The 23268-nt window shown below is 47.9% G+C and overlaps 1 protein-coding gene across 1 annotated transcript; it reads right to left on the bottom strand.

Annotated features, from left to right (window-relative positions):
- Window positions 1-823: 823 nt before the first annotated feature.
- Window positions 824-20285, bottom strand: LOC128916565 (matrix metalloproteinase-24). Its single transcript, XM_054218458.1, has 5 exons — window positions 19913-20285; window positions 5452-5666; window positions 4134-4272; window positions 2530-2796; window positions 824-1258 (listed from the first exon to the last, which is right to left on the bottom strand). The coding sequence occupies exons 1-5, from the start codon at window positions 19992-19994 to the stop codon at window positions 921-923; spliced, it is 1041 nt and encodes a 346-aa protein (XP_054074433.1). The 5' UTR covers window positions 19995-20285; the 3' UTR covers window positions 824-920.
- Window positions 20286-23268: the final 2983 nt, after the last annotated feature.

Here is a 23268-nt window from a genome sequence, read left to right as displayed (position 1 = left end):
CCCAGCATCTTAACAGGGGCGTAGTCTACGTCTATACACATTTTTCAGTATATCAGTAACCATTGGTTCATTGTTTCTTGCTGATGGGAGCTTAAAACAACATTGTATGACATTTAAATATTTCTTTCACGAATGGCTCCCAAAACAAAAACTTTTTTTTTTTTTTTTAGACCCAATCACTTTTGTCTTCAGTTTGTCCCAATCTGGGGCTTGCTGTTGCCAGGTGATGTTAACGGTGTCTGGTTTGGTGCTTCTTGAGCTTCTTCTCTGCACTCACGGACCTCTCCGAGTGCGTCGTGGTTCCTCATGCACTGTGCTGAGTGGCAGCGTGGATTAGTTATGAATGTACAAAACATCTGACCAGCAGGTATTGGAAAATTGTATCCAGGTAATCACCTGGAGTTTGTAATAAACTAAGAAGATCTTGTAGAACGCTTCAGCATCAGAATGTCTTCTGCTTACGATACTGAATTGTTCCTGTTCATAGATTTCATGATCTTAACTCGTTTATGAGACAGCTATTAAAAAAATGGTTCTGTTCAGAGGTGGTTCAGCTACACTGGCGAATGCTGGGTTTAACAGGGAGCACTGGTGCAGGGAACTGAAGGAAGATTCCCAGGTCAGTTGTAACCTGTCCTGACGACTCTGCTGTAGCAGAGCGAGCCTGTGGAGGATGGCACACCGAGACTGACACGCGACTGAGGCAGTAAGAAGGAAAGAGGCTCCACACTGCAAGGCTGCCTGTGTTTTTGTCCAGTTTTCCTGCTTCTTTCAGTCCCAGGCTGTCCAAAACTTGTAGGTCACTGAAGTAGTTTTGTTTGATAGGCTTTTGAATGCGTTTTTTTGTTTTTTTTTTTTTTCCTTTTTTTCTGTCCATAGTCCTCATCAGATCAATGAGCTGAAACGTGCAGCGGGCTGTGTCATACCCACTCCTGAACAGGTCTTTTGTAATACACAACATTTTGCTGCACCTCTTTGTTTTTAAACTGGAAGATCGTGTATACCAAGACAAGGATACACAGGGACAAAATGCAAGGGATCACAACTGCGATTGCATTGACAGTGCTAGGCACATCATTTATTGTCACCATAATATCCACGTCGTCGTGGGGGACGCGTCGGTCTTTGCTTCGTTCCACATCCTTCTGGTTGCAGCCCATCCAGTCTTTGAGGATTGACCTGGGGTACCCTGGCTCCACGCTCAGCCTCTGGTTGTCGAACTTCCAATACTCCTTCCCTTTGTAAAAGTAGGTATAAACTAGGAGAGAAAACAGAGAATATTTCTCACCACACCACTTCCAACTTGATAAGCTGAGCTTGTGTGAGGAGGTGCGAGTGCCCGAAAGGCTGGCGGTGGCAGCTGGCTGGGACAATGACACACATTCATCCAGGGCATCCCAAAACCACTGAAAAGTGAAGGTGGTTTTGGAGCCAGGATTTAAAGGAGAAGACATAACCCTGGCTTGGGGGTGCAGCATTGCCCACAGAACACCATTCCCCTTGGCCAAGACAAGCTGTGAATGGAAAAAAACCCAACCAACTAATTTTAAAGTAAGTGTTCTGCAGTGAGTTATTTTTCAGTAAAGCATCTGTAAATATGGGCTCGTCATGACCAAGCAATTAATGTAATCTGCAGAATGACAGTGTGTGCCTGGGTGTGATAGTGTTTGGGGGAATACTCAAGGTTTCTGTTCATCCAGCCTTAAGGGAGCGGATGCTGAATAAAGTGACTCTTTCTGGCCACAGAATGCAGAAGATCTGGCCTTTGTTAAGGAGAGTCTCATCCTGCTGCTAATAAAGTGCTGACGGTTTATGCTACATGTTGTCTGCAGTACCCCTCATCTCCCCTGATGACTCCTTATCACTCTCAAGAGATTAGAAAAAAAAAGGGGGGGGGGGGGAAGGAGAAGGGAACAGTGGTGAAAGCGTTGGGTCTCCCAAATCTGTCCTCCAGCTCGGCTGGCTCTCGCTGCAGTCCCCTCATCTCACCCCGCAGCCCCGAATTTAATCACGGGCCCTTCTGTTAGTTCTTTCCCCAACCGGAAGAAATCTTCAAACTGGAGAAAGAAATGTGTCGTAAGGAGCCTCCGGAGGTCCAACCCCCTGCTTGGAGCATGGCTAACTTCAAAGTTCATCAGGCAGGCTGGCGCCTGTAACAAACAGCGTGACTGATGCCACTCTGAGCTTTACAGGTAAGAAATGAGGAGAAAATGTAAGTTATGCCATCTTTGTAATTGGGGCCCAGGAAACCTCGGGTAGGGACTGTTCTGACAGCAAAACCAGAAGACGTCCCCTTCCCCTCGCCCAAAGCTGCCACTACGCTGATGTGGTTTAGCAGCTGAGGAGGTACGTGGGTTGGGGTGAGGGTCAGAAGGATCCCAGACAGCCGCTGCAGGATGGGTGACTGAGGACTTCTGAGACTTGATTCCTGCCTCAGGATATATTCGAAACACCCCACTGCCAACAACCCAACTCCCCGGCAGACAAGCGATTACCCATCTAACAGGCGTAAGGACTGCAGGTACGTACAGCCTTCTTTGCTGATAAAAGCTCCCTGTGGAGCCTGAGGGATTCCTCTCCACACGGTGATGGGCTTTGGGTATCCTGGGTCCGTTGCTCTCTTGTCCTCGTTGTACCTCCAGTACCTGTCGCCTTTGAAGAAGTAGGTTTTGCCGACAGGCTCCCACCGCAGAGCCGTGTCAATGCCTTCCCGGGGCAGACAGCTCCCCAGCTCCACCAGACTGTGTGGGTAGCCCGGCTCTGCTGTCACTTCTTTAAAAACCCAGTATTTATCTCCTAGAGAGGAACAGGGACAAAAACAGCAAACAGATTTTGCCTAATTAGTAGTTGAATCCATATGAATGTAAAATAGCCACAATGAACCACGGCACAGTGAGGGGTCTGGAGACCAGGGCATATGAGGAGAGGCTGAGGGAGCTGGGCATGTTTAGCCTGGAGAAGAGGAGGCTGAGGGGAGACCTCATTGCCCTCTACAACTCCCTGAAAGGAGGGTGTAGAGCGGTGGGTGTTGGCCTCTTCTCCCAGGGGAATAATGACAGGACCAGAGGAAATGGTCTGAAGCTGCGGCAGGGGAGGTTTAGATTAGATATTAGGAAGAATTACTTTACTGCAAGAGTGGTCAGGCACTGGAACAGCCTGCCCAGGGAGGGGGTTGAGTCACCATCCCTAGAGGTGTTTAAGAAGCATCTAGATGCGGCACTTCAGGGCATGCTCCAGTGGCAGAGACTGTAGATTGGTTTTGGTGTGTGTATGGTTGGACTTGATGATCTCAAAGGTCCTTTCCAACCATGAAGATTCTATGATTCTATGATGTTGAGGATTTCCAACCTCCATTTTGAACCTGAAGCCTCCTGACTTCACTTGCTGTTCCTTAGCTCTTGTTTTGGAAGAGAGGTTAAAGAACCCTTTCCCATTTACCTTCTCTAAGCCAGTCATGCTTTCAAAGCCTTCTCTCACCCACTGTCTTTGCCATCCCTCACTCAGGCTGAGGAGTTCCTTGCAGGACATCAGCCCATACTTTTCAGTCATTTCTGTTGCCTTTCCCTGAGCCTTCTCAAGTCTTACTACTGCTTATTGAGCTGAGGGACTGCAGCTGCAGACATAAAATTCAGAAGAGCAGGTAGTGTGTTTTTGCATGGTTACATGCCAACACTTACCAGCCACTCTTCCTTGCTTACAACTTGCTCTCAAGTTACAGGATCCTGTTCAGACACTGTCACAGTGCAAGGAGCTAATGTGGGCCCCAGCGCAAAGTTGATAATTTTGTTTCTTTAGGAGACAATTGTCCAGAAATGTGGCTTGGGAGAGGCCTTAATGCCCTGCCGAAACACGTTCAAGGAGACAGGCTGGAGACTGACACTCCCTGGGAAACAGGAGCTATTCCTTGTTAGCACACGGAAGACAACTTCCACTTATCAGGATTAGCTTTATACAGAGCTTGTCCTGGCAAGGCCAGCCCACGCTGAACTATAATTTAAGGATTTGTGGCTGCTTGAAGTGTACCCTTGGAAACGGACAAGGATGCAGCGTACCTGTTTTCACCCTCTTCACGCCATGAAAGAAGAATGTGGTGTGAGGCAGGTGTGGTAGGCTTGTACTGAAAGATACCGTACCTTTGAAGAAAACGAATTTTCCATCAGACCGCTCGTAGGCTGCGTCAATCTTTGCAGGGAGGCCTTTCCAGAACTGCTCAATTTGCATGGGATAGCCCTCCTGCACCCGGTTGTTGCGCAGACGCCAGAACCAGCGATCCTGAGAAAACCAGAAGCGTCTTCAGACTGAGTATTTTTATCTTGCAGTCAAATCAGGCTGAGCGTCCAGCATCAAGCATTACTAATCCCTGCCTAGGCCCCATAACCGTTAAAGACAGAAGTCCCGGTTCAGGTGACAGGTCCAACCCAGCCCGACACGGTCTCCAGGCAGGGAAGCACTTCGTGGGGAAGATGGCAGCCAAAAGGGCAAGAAGTTGATAGCTGGTGCTGTGAAAAAGGGTGGAAAGGAGGAGAGGAAAAAGGAGCAGGGGGAAGCAAGGCCACAGTTACAAGCGTTAGGAACTCATTTGTGAGTGACCTCTCTGTGTGTCTTGTCACTGAGGTGTCACAATTGTCCTGGTGCTCAACTACCAGACCCCAGGAGAGCCGTACAGCCTGGGGACGGTGTGAAGCACACAACGTCCGAAGGCACAAAGGAGTTATTAGCTGTCCCTTTAGATATGAGATCATTAGTCAAAGCCATAGTGGATGCTCAGGGATGAGTAGGAGCAGGACAGAGCCCATGAGACTTCCCCCAGCTACTCTCCCAGCCTTCCAGTATTTTCAGTTCAGGCATTTTCTGCAACCGATACGGTTTGTCCATTTAATGACCTTCAATATATCCCTCTCCACATTCACACCCATTGGGCAGAGTGAGAGACAGCTATTTTGGGAACGGACCGTGGATTTTCATACTCAAGGCACTCCCAGATGGGTTATTGAGCAAAGCCTCTCCTTCCTCCCCGGCTGTACTTTACAAGCAAGGCTGACTCAAACTCCCCAAGCGCTTCAGGTAGGCCGAGTGCTCCCCGAAGCCCAGGGTTCGATGCAGGCCACCTCTGGAGGCAACGAGGCTTAGTCCCTGGTTAAGTACTGCTATGGCTTCCTGGCTTTACAGGTGGCTTCTCTCTGAGCTTGATGGTGTTTGAGTTCTCTGCCAGCGCATCCCGTTCACGCTTTGGTGCACAGGCTGCCTGGGCATTCCACGAACGCCATCAGGCACTGTTTCCAAATACCGCAGAGCCAATCTGCTTATGTTTCCTTCTAATATTGCTCATTCATCAGCCTCAAAGGAACAGAGCTATTTTCACAGACACTTCAAATCTCACTACCCGATACTTCTATCTTTCTAGCAATAAAACTAAAGACAGACTCATGGGTAAGCAGGAATTCTCAGTACCTTGAAAACAAACATTTCTCCTCTGAAGAGAGCCACAGTATTAAAGTTGCCATCGCAGATGTTGGGTTTCGTGCCAGGAGGAGATGGCCTATCACCTAGAGGAGGACTAGGAGGTCTTGGCTGTCTCTCGTGTTTTCTTTCTGAAGTGGAGTGAATTCTGCGAACAGGAAGAGTGGGTAAAGGCCTGGTTGGCTCCAGGGGCTCAACAGGAGGACCTGGAAGTGAAAAGAAAAATGTTTAGCAAAAAGTGGACAAGTTTGGATTTTCTGTGCTTCCCTTGTAGGTTTTAAAAGGCAACAGGCCGGATGAATGGCATTGCAAGGAATTTATGTACTCCTTATGCAGAGCTCATGCCCTAGAAATGGGGAGCAGAATGAGATGCAGCCACACATGAAAGATGTCCCAAAACAGATGAGCGATAAGAACTGAAAAAGAGCCAGGATGGTTTTGTCGGTCTTCCCAAGGAGGCTGGAGCTAACAGGAAGGAGGAGCCACACCAATCATGTTGCCAACTGCAATGAAAGGTAATAACCCTTGAATAGAAATGTTTAGTAGACCATTAAAAAAACACAACACAAGACACCAACAAAAAAAACAAAACCCAAAGCAAAACCAGAAAAAAGTTAGGATGTGAAAACCAACGCTACGTTCTAAGGGGAACTGCAGGGGAATTTAGAAATTAGAAAGCAATTACTTTATTACAGTTTATTCACCACTCGTTGCTTTCAGAACACCCTGGGAACCCTGAGGAACAGCCGCGATAAGGGACCATGCTCGCACTTAAATGACGCACCCCACAAGCACAGCTCTGCCCTTCAGTCCTGACACAGCTCAGCTTTGAGATCCGACAAGGCTGCAGGAATGTAGAGACTTATAAAAATGCAAGTGACTTGGACTTGAAGCAGCGGTCTGCTTTGAAATCCACTTTGCCACAGGACGATTTCGTTAACAGTGATAAAATCTCTACCAAATCTAATAGTCATAGATTTCTTAGACCAAATCTAATAATAATAATAATAATAATAATAATAATAATAATAATAATAATAATCTAATAGTCATAGATTTCATAGCCCAAGTCTAGTCATAGATTTCTTCTTGCCACAAGTTGTTATGGCAATAAGCAGAACGCTACTAGAAGCAAGAGATTTTATACCTGATGTAATCAAACAGGATTTGATTGTTTATTTGCATGGATTATGGTTTCAGCCTCTCTGAACAGCACTTTTGAAGGGGCTATGTGGAGCGACTGCAGGACAAAGCTCCACCAGTGGGCAGAATGGGGGCCATCTGCCATGGCTGCTTTATCAGCCTCCCTCTTTTGGGGGTCCAACAGCCCTGACAGGCTTCAGGCCAGCTGGTACCACTGAACACTTGCACTGGCTGAGAGTCACCCTGTCAGGGGCCCTTGCCTTGCCCATAGCCAGAGAAGGACTGTTGCGAGTAAGGACTGAGATACCCATGGAGCCTGCGCACCCGCGGGATTAAAGAGGACTTTTGCAGATAAACACTTTGAACTATGCTGCCTTAAACGAGGCTTAGGTGCCCAAGTCCCCTTAGCTCTTAAATGTTACATTTTTGAAGGGCTCCTATAATGAATGAGTGCTTAAACACGTCCTGGAAGGGTGACTGGGTTAGTGAGAATCAGTCCCCCCTAGTGACAAAGAAGTCATCAGATAAAGCCGTCATACTTAATTGTTACTAAGGTTCTAACACTAAGAATCGTGTGTGTAGGTTTCACGGACATTACGTTCAGAATAGATGTAGATAATGTAGATAATGTAGTCCAGCTTCCTGCAGTTCCAGGCCAGAAACCTCCACCTGCGAGTCCTGCCACGAGCTGGTACCTCTGGAGCAGACACAGCACATTTTCCAGATTCAAGCCATAGGAAACCCTCTACAATGCACAGCAAATTGTTCCAAAGATTAAGCCCTGTCACCACTAAAGTCTGTGTCTTACCTATCGTCTGAGTTGTTTGTGCAGCTTTATATTCAGCACTTTTTTTCTTATCTCTAGTGTCTCAACATTCAATCATCTACAGATCTTGATGAGGATGCTTTTTAAATTCTCCTTTATGAGCTAAACAGACCAGTTCCTGCTCTCTGTTGCTGCAGTGTCTTTTGGGTTTGAGACTTATTCCTACAGCTCTTTTCTAAAGCTTTTCAAATGGATCATTGTATTTCTTCATGGTGACTTGTCCTCATAATGTGGTATTTTGTGCCACATGCGATTTTTTATTAGCAACTATTTTTATTTACCTTTATTCCAGAACTTTTATTAAAGACATCAAATATTGCTCACAGAAATCCTTTAGATGAGGATTCTCTGTTGACAATTATACTTGGAAAACTGTCTACATGAAATGGATAAAAATATTATACCGATACTCTGTATTTCTCACCTCCTCCATTCTTAGCTACTCAGCGCCCACTATCTGGTGGTTGCCCAGTATACGTGGGGCATTGGACTAGATGACCTTTAAAGGTCCTTTCCAACCCAAACTGTTGTATGGTTCTGTGACTCTATGACCTTAGCAGACCATAAAGTTCTTTTAAATGGAATTCCCGAACGGTGATACCGCTGCTGCTAGTGATCTGTGACTCTTCCCCAAACAGTTGGAGCAAAGCTCTCCAGATGTCGCCTGTCACAGGAGCCGCAGGGTTGGACCCCCCGTTGGCCAGACAATGTGGGTGCATCTACACCAGCGTTTCAGTTCAGCTCAGGATCGCGCTTTTGAAGACGTGCTCCGTCATTTGCCATTTCTGTGCTTTGATTCACACTGAAGTTCATGAGATGCCTTCTCTTTGGACAAAGCTGAACCTGAAGATGCGCTTCTGTAGCGCCTCTAGAATAGTGCAGCTGCAAACAGACATCACAGGGCACAGCACGAGCTAATGCACAGTAACAACCCCCTTCCCCGAAATGCACAGAGCGGGTGCCGAGTCCTCAGCGCTCTACTTACTTAACACCATCCCTAAATACTGCTGTATCCCGAAAGCTTGCCGGCAGCCACAGACATGGTTTGCCGACAGAGCCACAGGCAGCGCTGTGGTGTGAAGCACATGGGCCATGCAGAGGCATCTCCTCCTCCGAGCAGCACATTCACTGGCGCCTCTGGCTCTGGCCGGGAAGCTCGTGGAGCTGGGACTGAGTCGGTAGGGTAGGATACGCTGCAGAGGAAGGGACGGGAATGGGGAAAGAGGTCACAGAGAGATCTTACACAAGGGATGCCGGTTTGTTCAGGTGCGGTGTAGGAGCACAGTGCTCAGCGAATGAAAGGAGGAGGAAACGGGTAACCTGTTTTGGCTGCCAAAAATGGCACTTGGTGCCAGATACAGCACCCAAATAAATTAAGTTTGAAACCCAGCAATTTACATGCTCGGTGAAGATAGGAAATTAAGGAAAGGTAAGTCTTGACCTAAGCAGTGGCTGACCGCAGGTCGCCCATTAAAGAGCAGTGTGATCCTTCTACGCCTGTGTCACCACCCACACAGCTTTGACTGGATGTGTTTTGTAAATAACATTGAAAAAACTCTAACACACATCCTACGTGATAGGATTCCCCCACCAACAGACCGATACGAGGACCACCTGCCCAAATGAGACTATCGCACGCTGCTACAGAAGCACAGGAGAGGTGTAGTTGTTCCTTCCCCCGCTTTGCAAGAGGCTAATGCTGCCATGAACTGACCAAATCAGAGATGCATTTGCCACGTATGGATCAGAAAAGCCTCTTGGTGCTCAGTTTAATTGGTACAGTGGAGCAATTTCATCAGACCGCTGTTTGGTAGTCTGCAGAAGACCACCACCAGTTCCAGCATGGGAGAGATCCCTGTGTTACGAGAGGCAGCTGGAAGCAGATCCACAACCCGGCTGTGAGGAGGACTCCCAGGAGCACTGGTGCCGTTGAAGAGGGAGATGTGTCACAGCCTGCAGTGCAGAGAGGCACCTGCTGTCACAGGGAATCGGCTGGGAGGGACCCCAGAAGTCACTGTGTGGTGTGTGTTCGACCTGCTTGCTGGAGGGACACGGAGCGCAAAAAGGATCAATTGCCTAGTCGGGGCAGTTCTGCTTCTCAGACACAGCAAGATAGAGATACTCAAATCAACTGCACTTCTGGGTTTCCAGAAATAACAAGCCAAAAACTCCACACTTTGAGAGAAGAGAGCAAGAAAAGAGTTTTACAGAGATGACCATGAGCAGTAAGATGAGGACATGACATTAATTTTCTCCCCGTCTCTTTTAAAGGAAAAAAGGGTGAGACGGGAGTACTATCTAAAGAAAATTACGATGAATGTGTCTGATGTGTAACAAAGACACATCTGATAGTAAGGTGCAGTGCAGGGACCACAGTATGGTGGTCACATGCTAGGAATTTAACATCTCACGCATGATTTTAGTTATTAAAGATTCACGCTCACAAGTGAGGACCACTCGTTTCAGCCTGGCCTGCCCCTGCTGTAGGACAGCAGTCACCTCCAACTCTCTCACAGCCACCTTCAGTGCCCAAAGTCTGCCGCAGTCCTCAGTAGAGAAGAGGAAAGTTAAAATAGCACCCAAAACCCAGGGGACCAACCAGTGCAAAAGTTTTAATTAGCCCTAAGATGACACTGAAAGAGAATGCAGTAAGCTTGGAAGGCAGAAGCAGCTGGACGCACTGTGGTGAGGATGGTGCGAATCAGCGATGATTCAGGTGAACTGGAGATTTGCATTAACTGAAACATTTGCTAGAGCAGTGGGAAGAGCTCGCAAGTCAGGCCCACCAAGGGAAGTCGGGCCACCGTCCACACCCACTGCTTGCAGTGGTCAAACCAGCTGGCGTATTGCTCTGAAGGAGGCACCCAGCACTGACAAGGCTTCCCCCACGTTTTTGTCGGTGGCACTGCAACTTGCTTGGATGCAGACTTTCACTTAAAATATTCCTGTTACTGTCTTTCCGTGCCAGCCATGGATTTTTCCTTACTATCTTTCGCTTCTCGTTTTTATGCATTCTGGGCCTTCTAATTTATCCTGATTGAAGTCTTGTCTCCTCTTGTGGTTACACAGACTGCCTTTTTATTTTTAATCACTGCCTTCGCTTTGTCACCACGTGGGGGTCTTACAGCTAATGGTGGAAGGTAAGCCTACAGTGATGCACATGCAAAGAGCGGAGGAGCACACACACAACATGAAAATACTCGGGTCCAGGCGCTAGATAGGCAGAAGTCAGTCTACAGTCAGGGGGATGGAGAGCAGAAGCACAGCCTGAAGAAAGATGCTATCTCGTAAGACCTAAGCCACCTCAGAGCACAACATGGCTTGAATGCAGAATTAACAGACCCTATATAGTTCGACAATCACACTATTTCCAAAATCCCATCACAGTAACTGGCCTCTGAAACCGATGGCTAAAGGCAGGCTATACCAGGTCTATCAGCAGCAGAGAAGACCGTGTGAACAAAGAGTTACTTAAGAGTTGCTGGCACCTTGGTATTTACCACAGGAACTGATCACACCCACCACCGCTCTAACCAACCAGCCATTGCGCGCGCATCACAGCCTCTCTCACTACATTGCCAAGCAACTTCAGAGAATCAGTCAGTGCAAATCTCATGGAGAGAAAAATTAAGTAGAGAGGCTACTGCATGGGTCTGCAATGGGGCTGAACCTGGTCACCTCGTTATTGCGTGTGATCCCAGCACTGGAGCCAAACCCACCCCCGGCGCTGAACCTGCAGCCACTTCCACGGGGGAAGCAGGTAAGAAACCTCCTGGAGCTGGAAACTCTACGTTCTGGAGGGAAGCAACTTGCTGGGACTTTACAGACACTGTGTGGAGAAGAAGACTTTCTTCCTCTCTATCACAACCAAGGCAAAGAATGTCAGAAAGCTTTTGGGTCACAGCAGATCACCTTCAGGGTGTGACTTCCGCCACTGGCACTTAGCCTCCTCCCTTCATGCTTCCTCTGTCGCAGACCATCTGAATACCAAGGTGACCTGTGAAGATAACACAGAGAGAGGAGGCATTTAGGAGCCACTGTGTCGATAGTTGAGGACAAAATATAATTGCACTGTCCTCCTGGCTATTGACAGAGTGTTCCCTCAACTGCACAACACCTGCCCGGAGCTCAGCGCCCCGCACGGCTCAGCACCTCTCGCAGGCGGCTGGCCCAGCCTGCCAGGGCAGAGGATGGCAGAGCCTGGGGGAGATGACGAGCCACCTGCAAACAAAGGCCTGTCTTTATCTTCTTAATGTACACTCCAAGCATAAAACTATGACCCAGACTACAGGCAGGCAGTTACGCTTTTGAATGATATACAGGGCTTTTTTTTTTTTTTGGTAAAAAGCTAAGCTGCCCGCGTGTTTCTGCAGGACTGTACCAGCTGTCCAGGTACACAGAAAAGGCTCCTCACTTCCAAACCAAAATGTACGAGCCAACTGAGCCAGGGGGAGGGAGAGAAACCCACCTGGCTGCTCTGCAGACTCCACGGCAGTGTTCATATGAAAGGAGCTAGCTGACAAGAAGCTACCTCAGGGAGGAGAGGTGGTCCATCCGTAACAGCTCAGCGCTCGGGAGGGCCTCGTTTCCCTTGCTCACTTGGTAAACCTGTCCACGGAGCACTCTGCACTTCTGGGCTTAACTTCAGCAGCGGAGTGAAGTAGCTATTTCAGTTACTTTGGGTATCCTTGCCACAGTCTGCGGACAAGCCCCAGCACCCACAGCATACCCAACGGTTGGGCAGTCGAGGCCCTCACGATCACCACTGCGTGGCAGAAAGGGTTTCTCGAGCCCTTCTCCCCCAGATATTCTCCTCTGAATGACCAACTGCCAGCCGGGTGATAGAGCATTCACCTGGAAGACCGTGGCTGAAATCCTTGCTCTAAGCCAAAAGGAATGCTCTTCTGCGCTCTGTAATTAGGTGATTCACCTTGCGGTTGGGTTCTCTGCTTTGTGAGCAAGGAAACTGGGTCCAAAATCCCCAGGCTTAGGCAGGCAAATTATGAGAGTTTGGGGCTCTGTGAGATGCTCCAGCTGTGGTGCTTGCAGCCCAATTCCCCTCTGGAAAAACTTTAAGAAACCTGACATCTGCTCCACTGCAAAACACATCATTTTTTTTTTATACTCGGGAAAATCTGTAGGATGAGAGAAGTGTTTTATGCCCAGCCATAACATAAAGCAGTGTTTCTCCATCAGGTGAGAAACCTTCCAAGAGAGGTGGGCTCCCCTCAGCTCTCCCTTCATCAGGGGGCAGTTGACCAGTGAGATCACTTCCCTCCTCTCACACCCAATGTCTGCAGCTCCAGGGCTGATGTGGGCATGGGTGAGACCCTGTGTCATGGCAGAGTCATCAAGGCGTCAGGTGGAGCCCAAGGACAGCACCAGGAACCAGGCAGTTACTCCCTGCCTGTTTTTCGGAGGAATAGGAATGGAGACCTGGCAGATGGCAGGTGAGACTCAGTGGATGCACCAGAAGTGGAGCCTGGTATTTCCTGATGGGTCCAACAGAGTCTCTGGGCAGGAGGAAAGGTGCAAATGAAGGGATGCAACATAGAAAGGGAGTCTGGTATCTCTGCAACATGCAACCAGAGCAGATCCCTGATCCCTCCAGCTCCCTCATTGCCACACGTTTTCCTTCCCCTGCCCTCCTACTAGCACAGCACCATGGTGCATGGCTCCAAAAGTCCCAGATCTTGCAGCTTCTAGAGATAAGGTCTTGGATGTTACTTTATTCTCTTCCCATGCTCAAGAGAACATCATCAGACAGCTGAAGGCAGCCTCGCAATCGCATGCCTTGGTTCTTATGAGGGACTTCAATCACCCCGATATCTGCTGGGAAGACCACACAGCTAGGCATGCACAGTCCAGGAGGTTCCTCCAGTGCGTTGATGACAACTTTTTGACACAGGTGGTGCAGGAGCCAACAAGGAGAGGAGCACTCCTGGACCTGGTACTGACAAACACAGAGGGACTGGTGGAGGACATTAAGGTTGGGGGCAGCCTTGGCTGTAGTCATCATGAGAAGATAGAGTTCAGGATCATGGGCAGTATTCACAAAACAACAAGAAGTAAAATCGCAGCCTTGGACTTCAGGAGGGCTAACTTTGACCTCTTCCAGAAATTGCTTGGAGAGGTCCCATGGGCTAGGGCTCTGAGGCAGGGGAGCTCAAGAGAGCTGGTTGGTATTCAAACACCACTTTCTCCAAGCTCAGGATCGGTGCATCCCGAAGAGCAAGAAATCGGGCAAGGGACGCAGGAGACCTGCATGCTTGAGCAGGGAGCTTCTGAAAAAGCTCAAGTGGAAGAAGGAAATTTAGAGTAAGTGGAAGAAGGGACTGACCCCTTGGGAAGATTACAAGAACGCTGCGAGAGCGTGCAGGGATGAAACCAGGAAAGCCAAGGCCGCCTTGGAATTAAACCTGGCAAGGGATGTCAAGCTCAACAGGAAAGGGCTTCTTCAAGTATATTGGAGGCAAAAGGAAAACTAGAGAAGTTGTGGGTCAGCTGTTGAATGAGACAGGAGCCATGGTGAAGGAGGATGCGGAGAAGGCGGAGTTACTGAGTGCCGCCTTTGCGGTCTTTACTGCTCGGCCCAGCCCTCAGGGGTCCCAGGCCTTGGGGAAAGTAATGGGGAAAGGCTGGACAGAGGAAGACTTCCCCTTGGTTGAGGAGGATGAAGTGAGAGATCAATTAGGTCAATTATAATATCTACAAGTCCATAGGTCCCGATGGGATGCACCCAAGAGTGCTGAGGGAGCTGGCGGAAGTCATTGCTGGGCTGCTCTCCATCATCTTTGAAAGGTCCTGGAGAACAGACGAGGTGCCTGAGGACTGGAGGAAAGCCAATGTCACTCCAGTCTTCAAAAAGGGCAAGATGGAGGACCCGGGGAACTACAGGTTGGTCAGCCTGTAAAGATCAGGTCAGCCCTGGAAAGATGACGGAACAGCTTGTTCTGGGCGTCAAGGCATGTGGAGGAAAAGAAAGCTATCAGAAGTGCTCAACATGGATTCACCAAGGGGAAATCATGTCTGACTAATCTGATAGCCTCCTATGATGGCATGACTGGATGGATAGATGAGGGGAGCGCAGTGGATGTTGTCTACCTTGACTTCAGCAAGGCATTTGACACAGTATCCCACAGCATCCTCCTAGGGAAGCTTAGGAAGAGTGGGCTTGATGAATGGACAGTAAGGTGGATAGAGAACTGGTTGAAAGACAGAGCTCAGAGGGTCGTGATTAGGGGGACAGGGTCTAGTTGGAGGTCAGTGAGGAGTGGTGTTCCCCAGGGGTCAGTACTGGGTCCAGTCCTGTTCAGTATATTCATCAATGACCTGGATGAGGGGATAGAGTGCACCCTCAGCAAGTTCGCCGATGACACAAAGGTGGGGGGGGTGGCTGACACACCGGCAGGCTGTGCCGCCATCCAGAGAAACCTGGACAGGCTGGAGAGTTGGGCAAAGAGGAACCTTATGAAATTCAACAAGGGCAAGTGTAGGGCGCTGCACCTGGGGAGGAATAACCCCCCGCAGCAGGACAGGTTGGGGGTGACCTGCTGGAGAGCAGCTCGGTGGAAAGAGACCTGGGAGTCCTGGTGGACAACAGGATGACCATGAGCCAGCAATGTGCCCTTGTGGCCAAGAAGGCCAATGGCATCCTGGGCTGCATCAAGAAGAGTGTGTCCAGCAGGTGGAGGGAGGTCATCCTCCCCCTCTGCTCTGCCCTGGGGAGGGCACACCTGGAGCACTGTGTCCAGTTCTGGGCTCCCCGGGTCAAGAAGGACAGGGAACTGCTGGAGAGGGGACAGCAAAGGGCTACGAAGATGATGAGGGGACTGGAACATCTCTCGTATGATGAAAGGCTGAGGGATTTGGGTCTCTTCAGTCTGGAAAAAAGACAGCTGAGGGGTGACCTTATCAACACTTATAAATACTTAAAGGGTGGGTGTCAGGAGGATGGGACCAGGCTCTTTTCAGTGGTGCCCAGTGACAGGACAAGAGGTAACGGGTACAAACTTGAGCATAGGAAGTTCCACTTAAACATGGGGAGGAACTTCTTGACTTTGAGGGTGGCAGAGCCCTGGCACAGGCTGCCCAGAGAGGTGGGGGAGTCTCCTTCTCTGGAGACGTTCCAAACCCGCCTGGACGCGTTCCTGTGCCACCTGCTCTGGGTGACCCTGCTCTGGCAGGGGGTTGGACTGGATGATCTCCAGAGGTCCCTGCCAACCCTTACCATTCTGTGATTCTGTGATTCTGTGATCAGAAAACAGTCCTATGCCTAATGTTTGCAGGTCCTGCATGAGAGCAAAGCTTGCTCTGACGGTCCTACTCACAATGCAGTGTCATCACGTGGAGCATTTGCATCAGGTCTTTCTGCTATTTCATCCCAATCCATCTCACACATACATGTAGGTTACAAGATCTGGGATTGCTCTACAGGCTGCTACTGGCAAAAAGTGAAGGAGGTTATGAAACCCGTGCTTGCTGCACAGGAGTAATGAGGCTGGCAGAAGGTGCTATTTGCTTGTGGACACTGTGCCCTCCTGATCCCCTGTTCCTGGGTGTCAGAGCTGGTGTTTAGTTCCTTGGCCAGGGGCTGGGGTGGTTTCATGACCACCCTGGACTTCAGCCTTCATGGGATGCAGTATTTACACTGACCGGGAGCTGCAGAAAAGATGTGTGAGGTTGACATGTCCTCAATGAGATTTGAGAGTACCCAGATCCTTAAGGTTGTCTCCAGGCTTAATCATGTGGTGTATCTCTGAGTGATTAGAAGACCTTTGCTTTGTGACCTTATGCTTTGAAAGGGCCTTGAAGACAACGGCTTGGTTTACCAGCTCCAAGCAACCATGTGGACATGAGTTTTACCTGCACATCATGGCAACCCCTCTGCTCTCCAGGCATAGTGTCACAGAGTCTCTCCTAACACGAGAGGCTGCTTCACAGCCTACTGCAAAGGGGTACTTAGAGCAGGCCGTGAAGAAGAGGAGAACCAAGACTACAGGATGATCAGATCACTGTCAGATCAGTGACAAGGCTGTGTCTGAGTACGTCTCCACTCTCCACCTGCACTGTAGCTGCATGCAGCCCTGACTTCAACACCAGCAAAATTAAAAGAGGCAGTCAGCTTAACAGGATATCCAGGGGACCTAGATAATGGTGTTATTTCCAGTTTAATTCCTTCCTGGGCATGTCACTTGTGACATGGGCATATATGGACAGTCGGAGAGATCCTTCTGAGCAAGACACGTAAAGAACAGTCATGATACTTCCCTCATTTTGTCCAGGAACCTATCAGGAGGTGGAAATGCCGCTGACTTGTCTTAGAGTCTGTCACACGTGGTGAGCTGCTCTGAACTGGAAATAACATTTTAAACCTTATACTAACCAGCACGGAGCACAAACAAGAGTTCACATCCCCTGCTGTCTCTTTAGGTGAGTTTTGAAATAAATCCAGCAGAAAATAATTTAATAATTCAATAAATCACTGTATGACAGATTTAGACATTTATTTTCTACTGGATAAACACAGACACAACATAAAACCACATTTGAAATGCATCATTCTCAAAAGAAGGAGACAGAATGGACATGAGCTTTAGTCAAGCTTCTGTTCTTTGTTCTAGCAATTTTAGTGGAATGAAAAATTGGAAGTTTTAATTGAATTTATTTTTTAAAAAGGGTGCTACAGGCAAAGCAGTGGCTTTGGCTCTATGACTTATTTTGCACAGTAGGTTCCTAAATAAAACTAATTGAGCACTTGCTGCTGCACTGTAGAGAATGTCAAAGCAGCAAGAAAGCAGGAGGTTTTGATTTTTGGCCAGGTGCTCTGATAGATGGGCTTTTGGCATTCCCAAGGTACAACAAAGCAGATTGGCACTGTGGAAATAAAACACACTAGTTGAATGTTCCTGCTAAAGCTACAAGAAGGATATTTCAGCAGTTCCTTCTCAGCTGTTAGAAGCTCAGACGAAAGGATCTGTTCTCAGATCTCCAGTTCCAGGGAGAAACATAACCTGCATTTTTCCATCTTTTATTTGTGAACCACAGGAGTAAAACCTAGTTTGAAACTAAACTTCAGTTTTTGGACCGTAACTCTGTGCTACGGACCAAAATCTCTACCTGGGGAATCAAAGCTCCTACTGCAGAGGGTGCTCCTCCTTCTCCCTGCAGGACCAGCTATCTCTACCACCACACACCACCATCCCCAACCCGCTCCCGTTCAAAGCCTCACAGAAGAACCTTGCGTGACTCCCTGATAGTCAACCGACTAATTCCAATTATTACCCGCACCAGGCAGTAATTCATTCATGCTACTTTTTTCAAGCAGAGTTAAAATTTTAAGGGTATTATATTGCATATAGAGAACCTTGACATAGTAGGTGGCTAAAGTTTAATGTCACTACCTAAGTGAAAAAAGGTGTAAGCGCAGCGGTGCTGCTGTCACGCTGTAGGCTGCACAGTGCCGAGCTCCCTGCTCTCTCATAGCCGTGCACAAGACGCTGTGCAGCGCTCTCACCGATTGTCAGGGCCCTGAGGACACTAGTAGGTCTTAACGGCCGTGACCAGTGTCACCCGGTACCTCTATGGGCCCAGGAGCCCCACTTCAGCCCAGGCCTGGGCACTGGGTCCCTGCCCAAGCTGTGGGGGGAGAACGCTGCTCCCCAGCTCAGCCACGGCTGATGCTGGCTTGAACCACCAAGGTGAAGAAGCATGGTTGGCAGTGCCTTATCTGCTCCCTTTCCTAAAAGGTATCTGAAAACAGAGAAACCAGTAATCTTTTCTCGATTGCACTTTCACCGCCAGCAATAATTTATTTTTTTTTCTTTCTGACTAGTCGAAGTTCACCAGAACTAAACCAACATTTCAAAACAGAAACAGCATAATGACATTTCAGCAGCTTTCAAAAAAGAAAACTTATATTATTTAATGAAAGTTTAATACTTACTACCCCAGCACTTTGTTTCAAAACCATCCAGAGTCTCTGTTATCCCAAGTATTTGAATATATACTATGTTAAAATATACATAATTAAATGATACCATAGGACAATTGCCATGCAAGTCCATTCTGGTAACGACCAATAATGAGAAATCTTCAGCTGCACTAATGGGAAGAGCCAGTTCCCCCTGCGTGTACTTCAAACCATCTTATTGTACATGCTGGACCTTACTTGGACATCTGCCTTACAGTAAGGATTAACTGCACTCTGCAAATGCCTGGTTTTTCCCGTTGCCCAGACAGGAGTCAGGAAAAGTAGCTCAGAAAGAGATTTTTTTTCAGGCATCTATATTTGAACAAATGAGTCTCATTCCAATCACAAACCCAAAAATCAGACTCAAACAATTGACATAGAGTTTAGACCTCTAAAGTCTTGCTGTACAGCTTTAGAGTCCTGTATGTCTTGGCACAAATTCTATTAGCAGTAATTTACAATTCACTGGCTGATCACTTGTGACAACATTGAGTAGTGTCAGGTCTGCCACTGAGCGCACCAGCAATCCCTTAGAAACGTTGGTTTTCCCACTGACAACCGTCTTATAAGGGGGGGTTTTGAGGTCTAATTCATATAATATCTGTTCAACTGGAACTGCGAGCTAGCATTTGACTCCAGATGTCAAGCAGCTGCAGACATTGCCTAGCTACATAGCACAGCTGCTCTATGCTATATTTATTAAGTAACCTCTCTGTCAAACTTATACTTTCCTCAAAGAACCAAACCAGGGGTGTTTGACAAAACCTGTTTTCCATTGGCTGTCACACCATTAGCATCTTCTATCTCAGCCTCCCCTTGGCTGTGGCTCCTAAAACCCGCATTCCCCTCTGCTCCCAGAGCCTCCTTCAGTCAAACTCTCTGAAAAGTCCCCATCCTCACACCCTGGTACCCCTGATCCCACCACAGGGTACCACAGCATCTCCAGCCCCTTTGGGTTTTCATAATCCCTCTGCCTCCTTTTCTCTCTTTTTCCCTTGAGCTCATATCTTTGTGGCACACGTTGTACAACAATGTTCAGCTTGAGATTAAAAGAAGTAAAGTATTTCCTAAGCAGATCCACAATTTTTTCCTACCTTCTATATATGGAGAAAAAAATAAGTACATAAATACCTTTTACCTTTCATTGATGTTCCATGTTCTTCGCATTCTTCCTCTCTATTTGCACTGGCTGTTCCTAACGGGCAAACCTCAGGTACAGCAATTGCCTGTTTTTCCCTTTCTAGTGCTCCTTGATATTGGGGACATAACGAGGCGTGGAGCCGCAGTGAGATCACAGAGGTTTGGTTATCCAAAGTGCAAAGATATTGCCACTGGGACAGTCGTCTGATACTTGGCTGTGAATTAAGGGCTTTAAAGGGTTTCCCCATTCAGCTATGGCAGGAACTCCAGCCCACCAGCTTCAAGCATTTGGGGGGCTACTTGTCCATGGCTGTGAAATACTTCCTAGACTCGAGCTCAGTGTAAATAGATGAGTGGGTAGTGTTGCTCACCATAGATTTTCTGAATTCCTTGGAGGTCATCCTGGGGCAGTTTGAAGTTGTGTGTTTCCATGTACTGGTAGAAAGGAGCCATGATAGCACTGGGATCATTGGAGTGTTCCAGACCCAGCGCATGTCCCAGCTCATGGACTGCCACCAGGAAGAGATCGTTCCCTGCGGAAGGAAGGTACAGCCAGGTCAGTACACAGCCACAGCCCGATGCGATCCCAAGCCCCACTTACTCATAAAGCAAGAAGCAAAGGTTTTGTTACGCTATTGCACAGCAGGTCACAGTGCCAGGTTGTCACTCAACTCTTGGAGACGGTTTTAGTCCTGAAAGCCTGCACAGCTTCTACAGTCATTGTCACGGAATGGGAGGAGGCTCATATTTCACAGGTCCTTCATAGAGAAGGATTTAATGATCACCTCTGTATCTGATTCCTCCGCTGGGGCTGACGCAGGAGCCTCTCCCCTGTCGTCTTTAGAAGAACTCTCGATCTTCATCAGAAGAGTCCTCCCCCCTGCTGTCTGGCCTTACTTGGTCTTTATCACGAGGGACAGAGGAACTTACTGACGACTTCTTTTTCCTTCTGGTCACCGGGGCAACTTGTACCGGTGCCGATGGAGTTCGAGTAGTGTCAGTGCGTATCGTACTACACCTACTCCTGCACCAAAACTGAAAGAGAAACCACCCCTGCACCCCATTCAGGAAAATCGACACCAAAAGCATGATTTTAGGAAAGCAACTGTCATTCACGATACCCAAAGGAGATCCCTCTCCTGGCTCTGATGGTGACAATTTGGCATAAGTAGTAAAGGGCGAAGTAAACATGTCCATGGTAAAATTCAAAGTATAGTTAGTGTAAGTAGTAATGGAATCCATCACGTGATGCCCGAGGTATGCAGGTAAAGAAGCTATACATTCAATCACAGCCTGGATTAGAATTAAACACAGCAGCAAAATAGCACGTTTGAACCATGGCATACAGACAGGAAGAGCGAGCAAGTGATACAAAACGTAAGGCAAGATAAGCGTTGTCGTATCAATCAACTTTAAAGCAATCCCTACAAGAGATGATACAATAAACTGTCTAGCAACAACATGATGTGAGCTGTCTGTATCAATCTCTGAGCAAGCTGGAATTCAAACTATTCCGACCATCTATCAGAACTCTGGTAGTGCCACGGTCGGGCCACAGTCGGGCCCCACGTTGGGCGCCAATAAATCTGTGGTGGCTTTGGCCAGATTGGCCGATCAGAACGACAGATGCACCCCCCGCCCCGAAAAGAGAGCAGAGGGAGATTTACGAGTTTAGAAAAATAACTAAACTACTTTAATGAAAATAATAATAAATAAGGAAATAGTAAATAATAATAGAATAATAAAAACTAAAAAAAAGTATACAATATATAAAAAACCGTATCCAGCTCCCAGGATGACGATTCCGTCACCAGCAGACACAAGGAATGTCCCAGACTGGAGTCAGTGACGGACAGGAGCTGAATTCCGGATCTGGAGTCAGGAATGCTCGGATCGGGATCAAAGGCAGATGGACAGACAGGGTCCTCCTCAGACGTCGGCCATTGAAGAAAGAGAGACTTGCCCCTTTGATCCCTCAGTTTTTATACTGAGCGTGATGCAGATGGGATGGAATACTCCTGTTGGTCACCTGTCCCGTCTGCTCCTCCCTGCAGGTGAGACCCCTCTACACTTCTCCACTTCCGACCCTCCAACGGGGCAAATAGTGAAGTTAGCTGACCTTGATTGTTATAGCAATAAGTCTAAGCAAGAGCCTCTACGCATACCATTCCTTGGTATAATCAGGTCTTATCCCTCTGATAGTGAACAGTTTCTGAACAACATGCTGTTAATTTCAGACTTCAGTCAGTGAGAAGAGGCCCAGCTAAAAAGTAAAATTACAAAACAGAAAATTGGTTCCGTTTTACCTCAAACCAGGACAACGGCCAGCAAAATAGGCTGCTCTGATACCGTTGCCTCCTTATCTGAGTGCTGCCAGGAGAGGCGAGAGCACTGCCAGTCTGCTCATCAACAAGGGTACATGGTGGGAAGGGAGCTTTGTCCCCCTTCTGGGTCCTCTGGTGACGTGCTCTGATCTGACCTGGACCACCAAATCTGTCAGGGGAGATCTGTAAGGCACCTGGAAGGACAGAGAAGACCGGGGCTAACACGCACCAGAGCACGTGTAGTCCCCGGGACAACCCCATCTCCTCTAGCACAGGCTCCTCAACATGCTCTTACTTGGCTGGACTCCTGGCACTGCCGTGTCTGCGGGAGGAGGTGAGCACAGGCAGCACCATCCTGCAGGAGGCAGAGCCACAGAGGGTAAGATTGGATCGGATCTGCCTGAATTGAGCGTCTTTCCTTTTTTTTTGGCAAGGCACAAACCAAGAGCACTTGCAATCAGACACAGGAGAAAACAGTTGGCAGCGGCAGCTCAGTGTCTGCTCTGCAGCATCTCCAGACAGTGTACCTCCATTCCCCACACCTCCAAACTGCACCTGTATTAGAGGTAACAAAGTTCAGGTTTGTGTACATGGCTGAGCTCTCCTTGGGACAGGAACTGCAAACAGTGATTCATGGACGACTATCTCCACTTCTCAAATACTTATTGCTTCACTGTTACCCATAAAAACGTGACAACACAGGTTCAGGATTCTGCAAGTCCTCATAGCAGGGTGCTTTGCCAGCATCGCAAGATACCTAAAGTCGGTAACAAACAGTATTCACACCAACACGGTTAAATTGTCTAAATATTTGAGTTGGAGGGTGTAAGCACCTGAATATGCAAGACATGTTAAAATATACAAATGCATTTGAAATAAAAGTTCAAATACATTTGTTCAAGTACAAACGTCCAAAACCATATGTGGGCTAAAATTTAGCCATATATGTACTGAAAATTCCAGAATTTCTGTATTCAGGAAATCGAAACGGGCACTTAATACTTTTTTCTCATCTGCTGCTGAAAAATCTGTTGTGTGCCGAACAAGCCAATAAAACATCCAACAGCACAGTATCAAATGCATTACGTAGTTTCACGGTAAAGCTTGGACAACTGATCACTCTTCATGGGTTTTCAAAACCACTCAAGCTTAGAAGATGCACCCAGTCTTCAAAATGGATTCAAAGACTCAAAGTCTGTTGAAAATTAAATTGACTTACTCTCCTGTATCACTTAAATGCTCGGGAAAGCATAATTTTCATTGCTACCCATGGAAGTCCATGGTAAAAGTCACTCACTCCAGAGCCGACTTTCATGAGATTCTTCTCATGAAAGAGTCTCATGGGACTCTTGAGACTCTTCTCATGAAAGTCAGCTCTGTACTGAGTGACTTTTACCATGGGC

The sequence above is a fragment of the Rissa tridactyla genome, chromosome 12, assembly GCF_028500815.1.
Source record: "Rissa tridactyla isolate bRisTri1 chromosome 12, bRisTri1.patW.cur.20221130, whole genome shotgun sequence".
NCBI lineage: Eukaryota > Metazoa > Chordata > Aves > Charadriiformes > Laridae > Rissa > Rissa tridactyla.
Note: the sequence above shows the minus strand (reverse complement) of the source record. Positions and strands in the feature narration are given on the sequence as shown.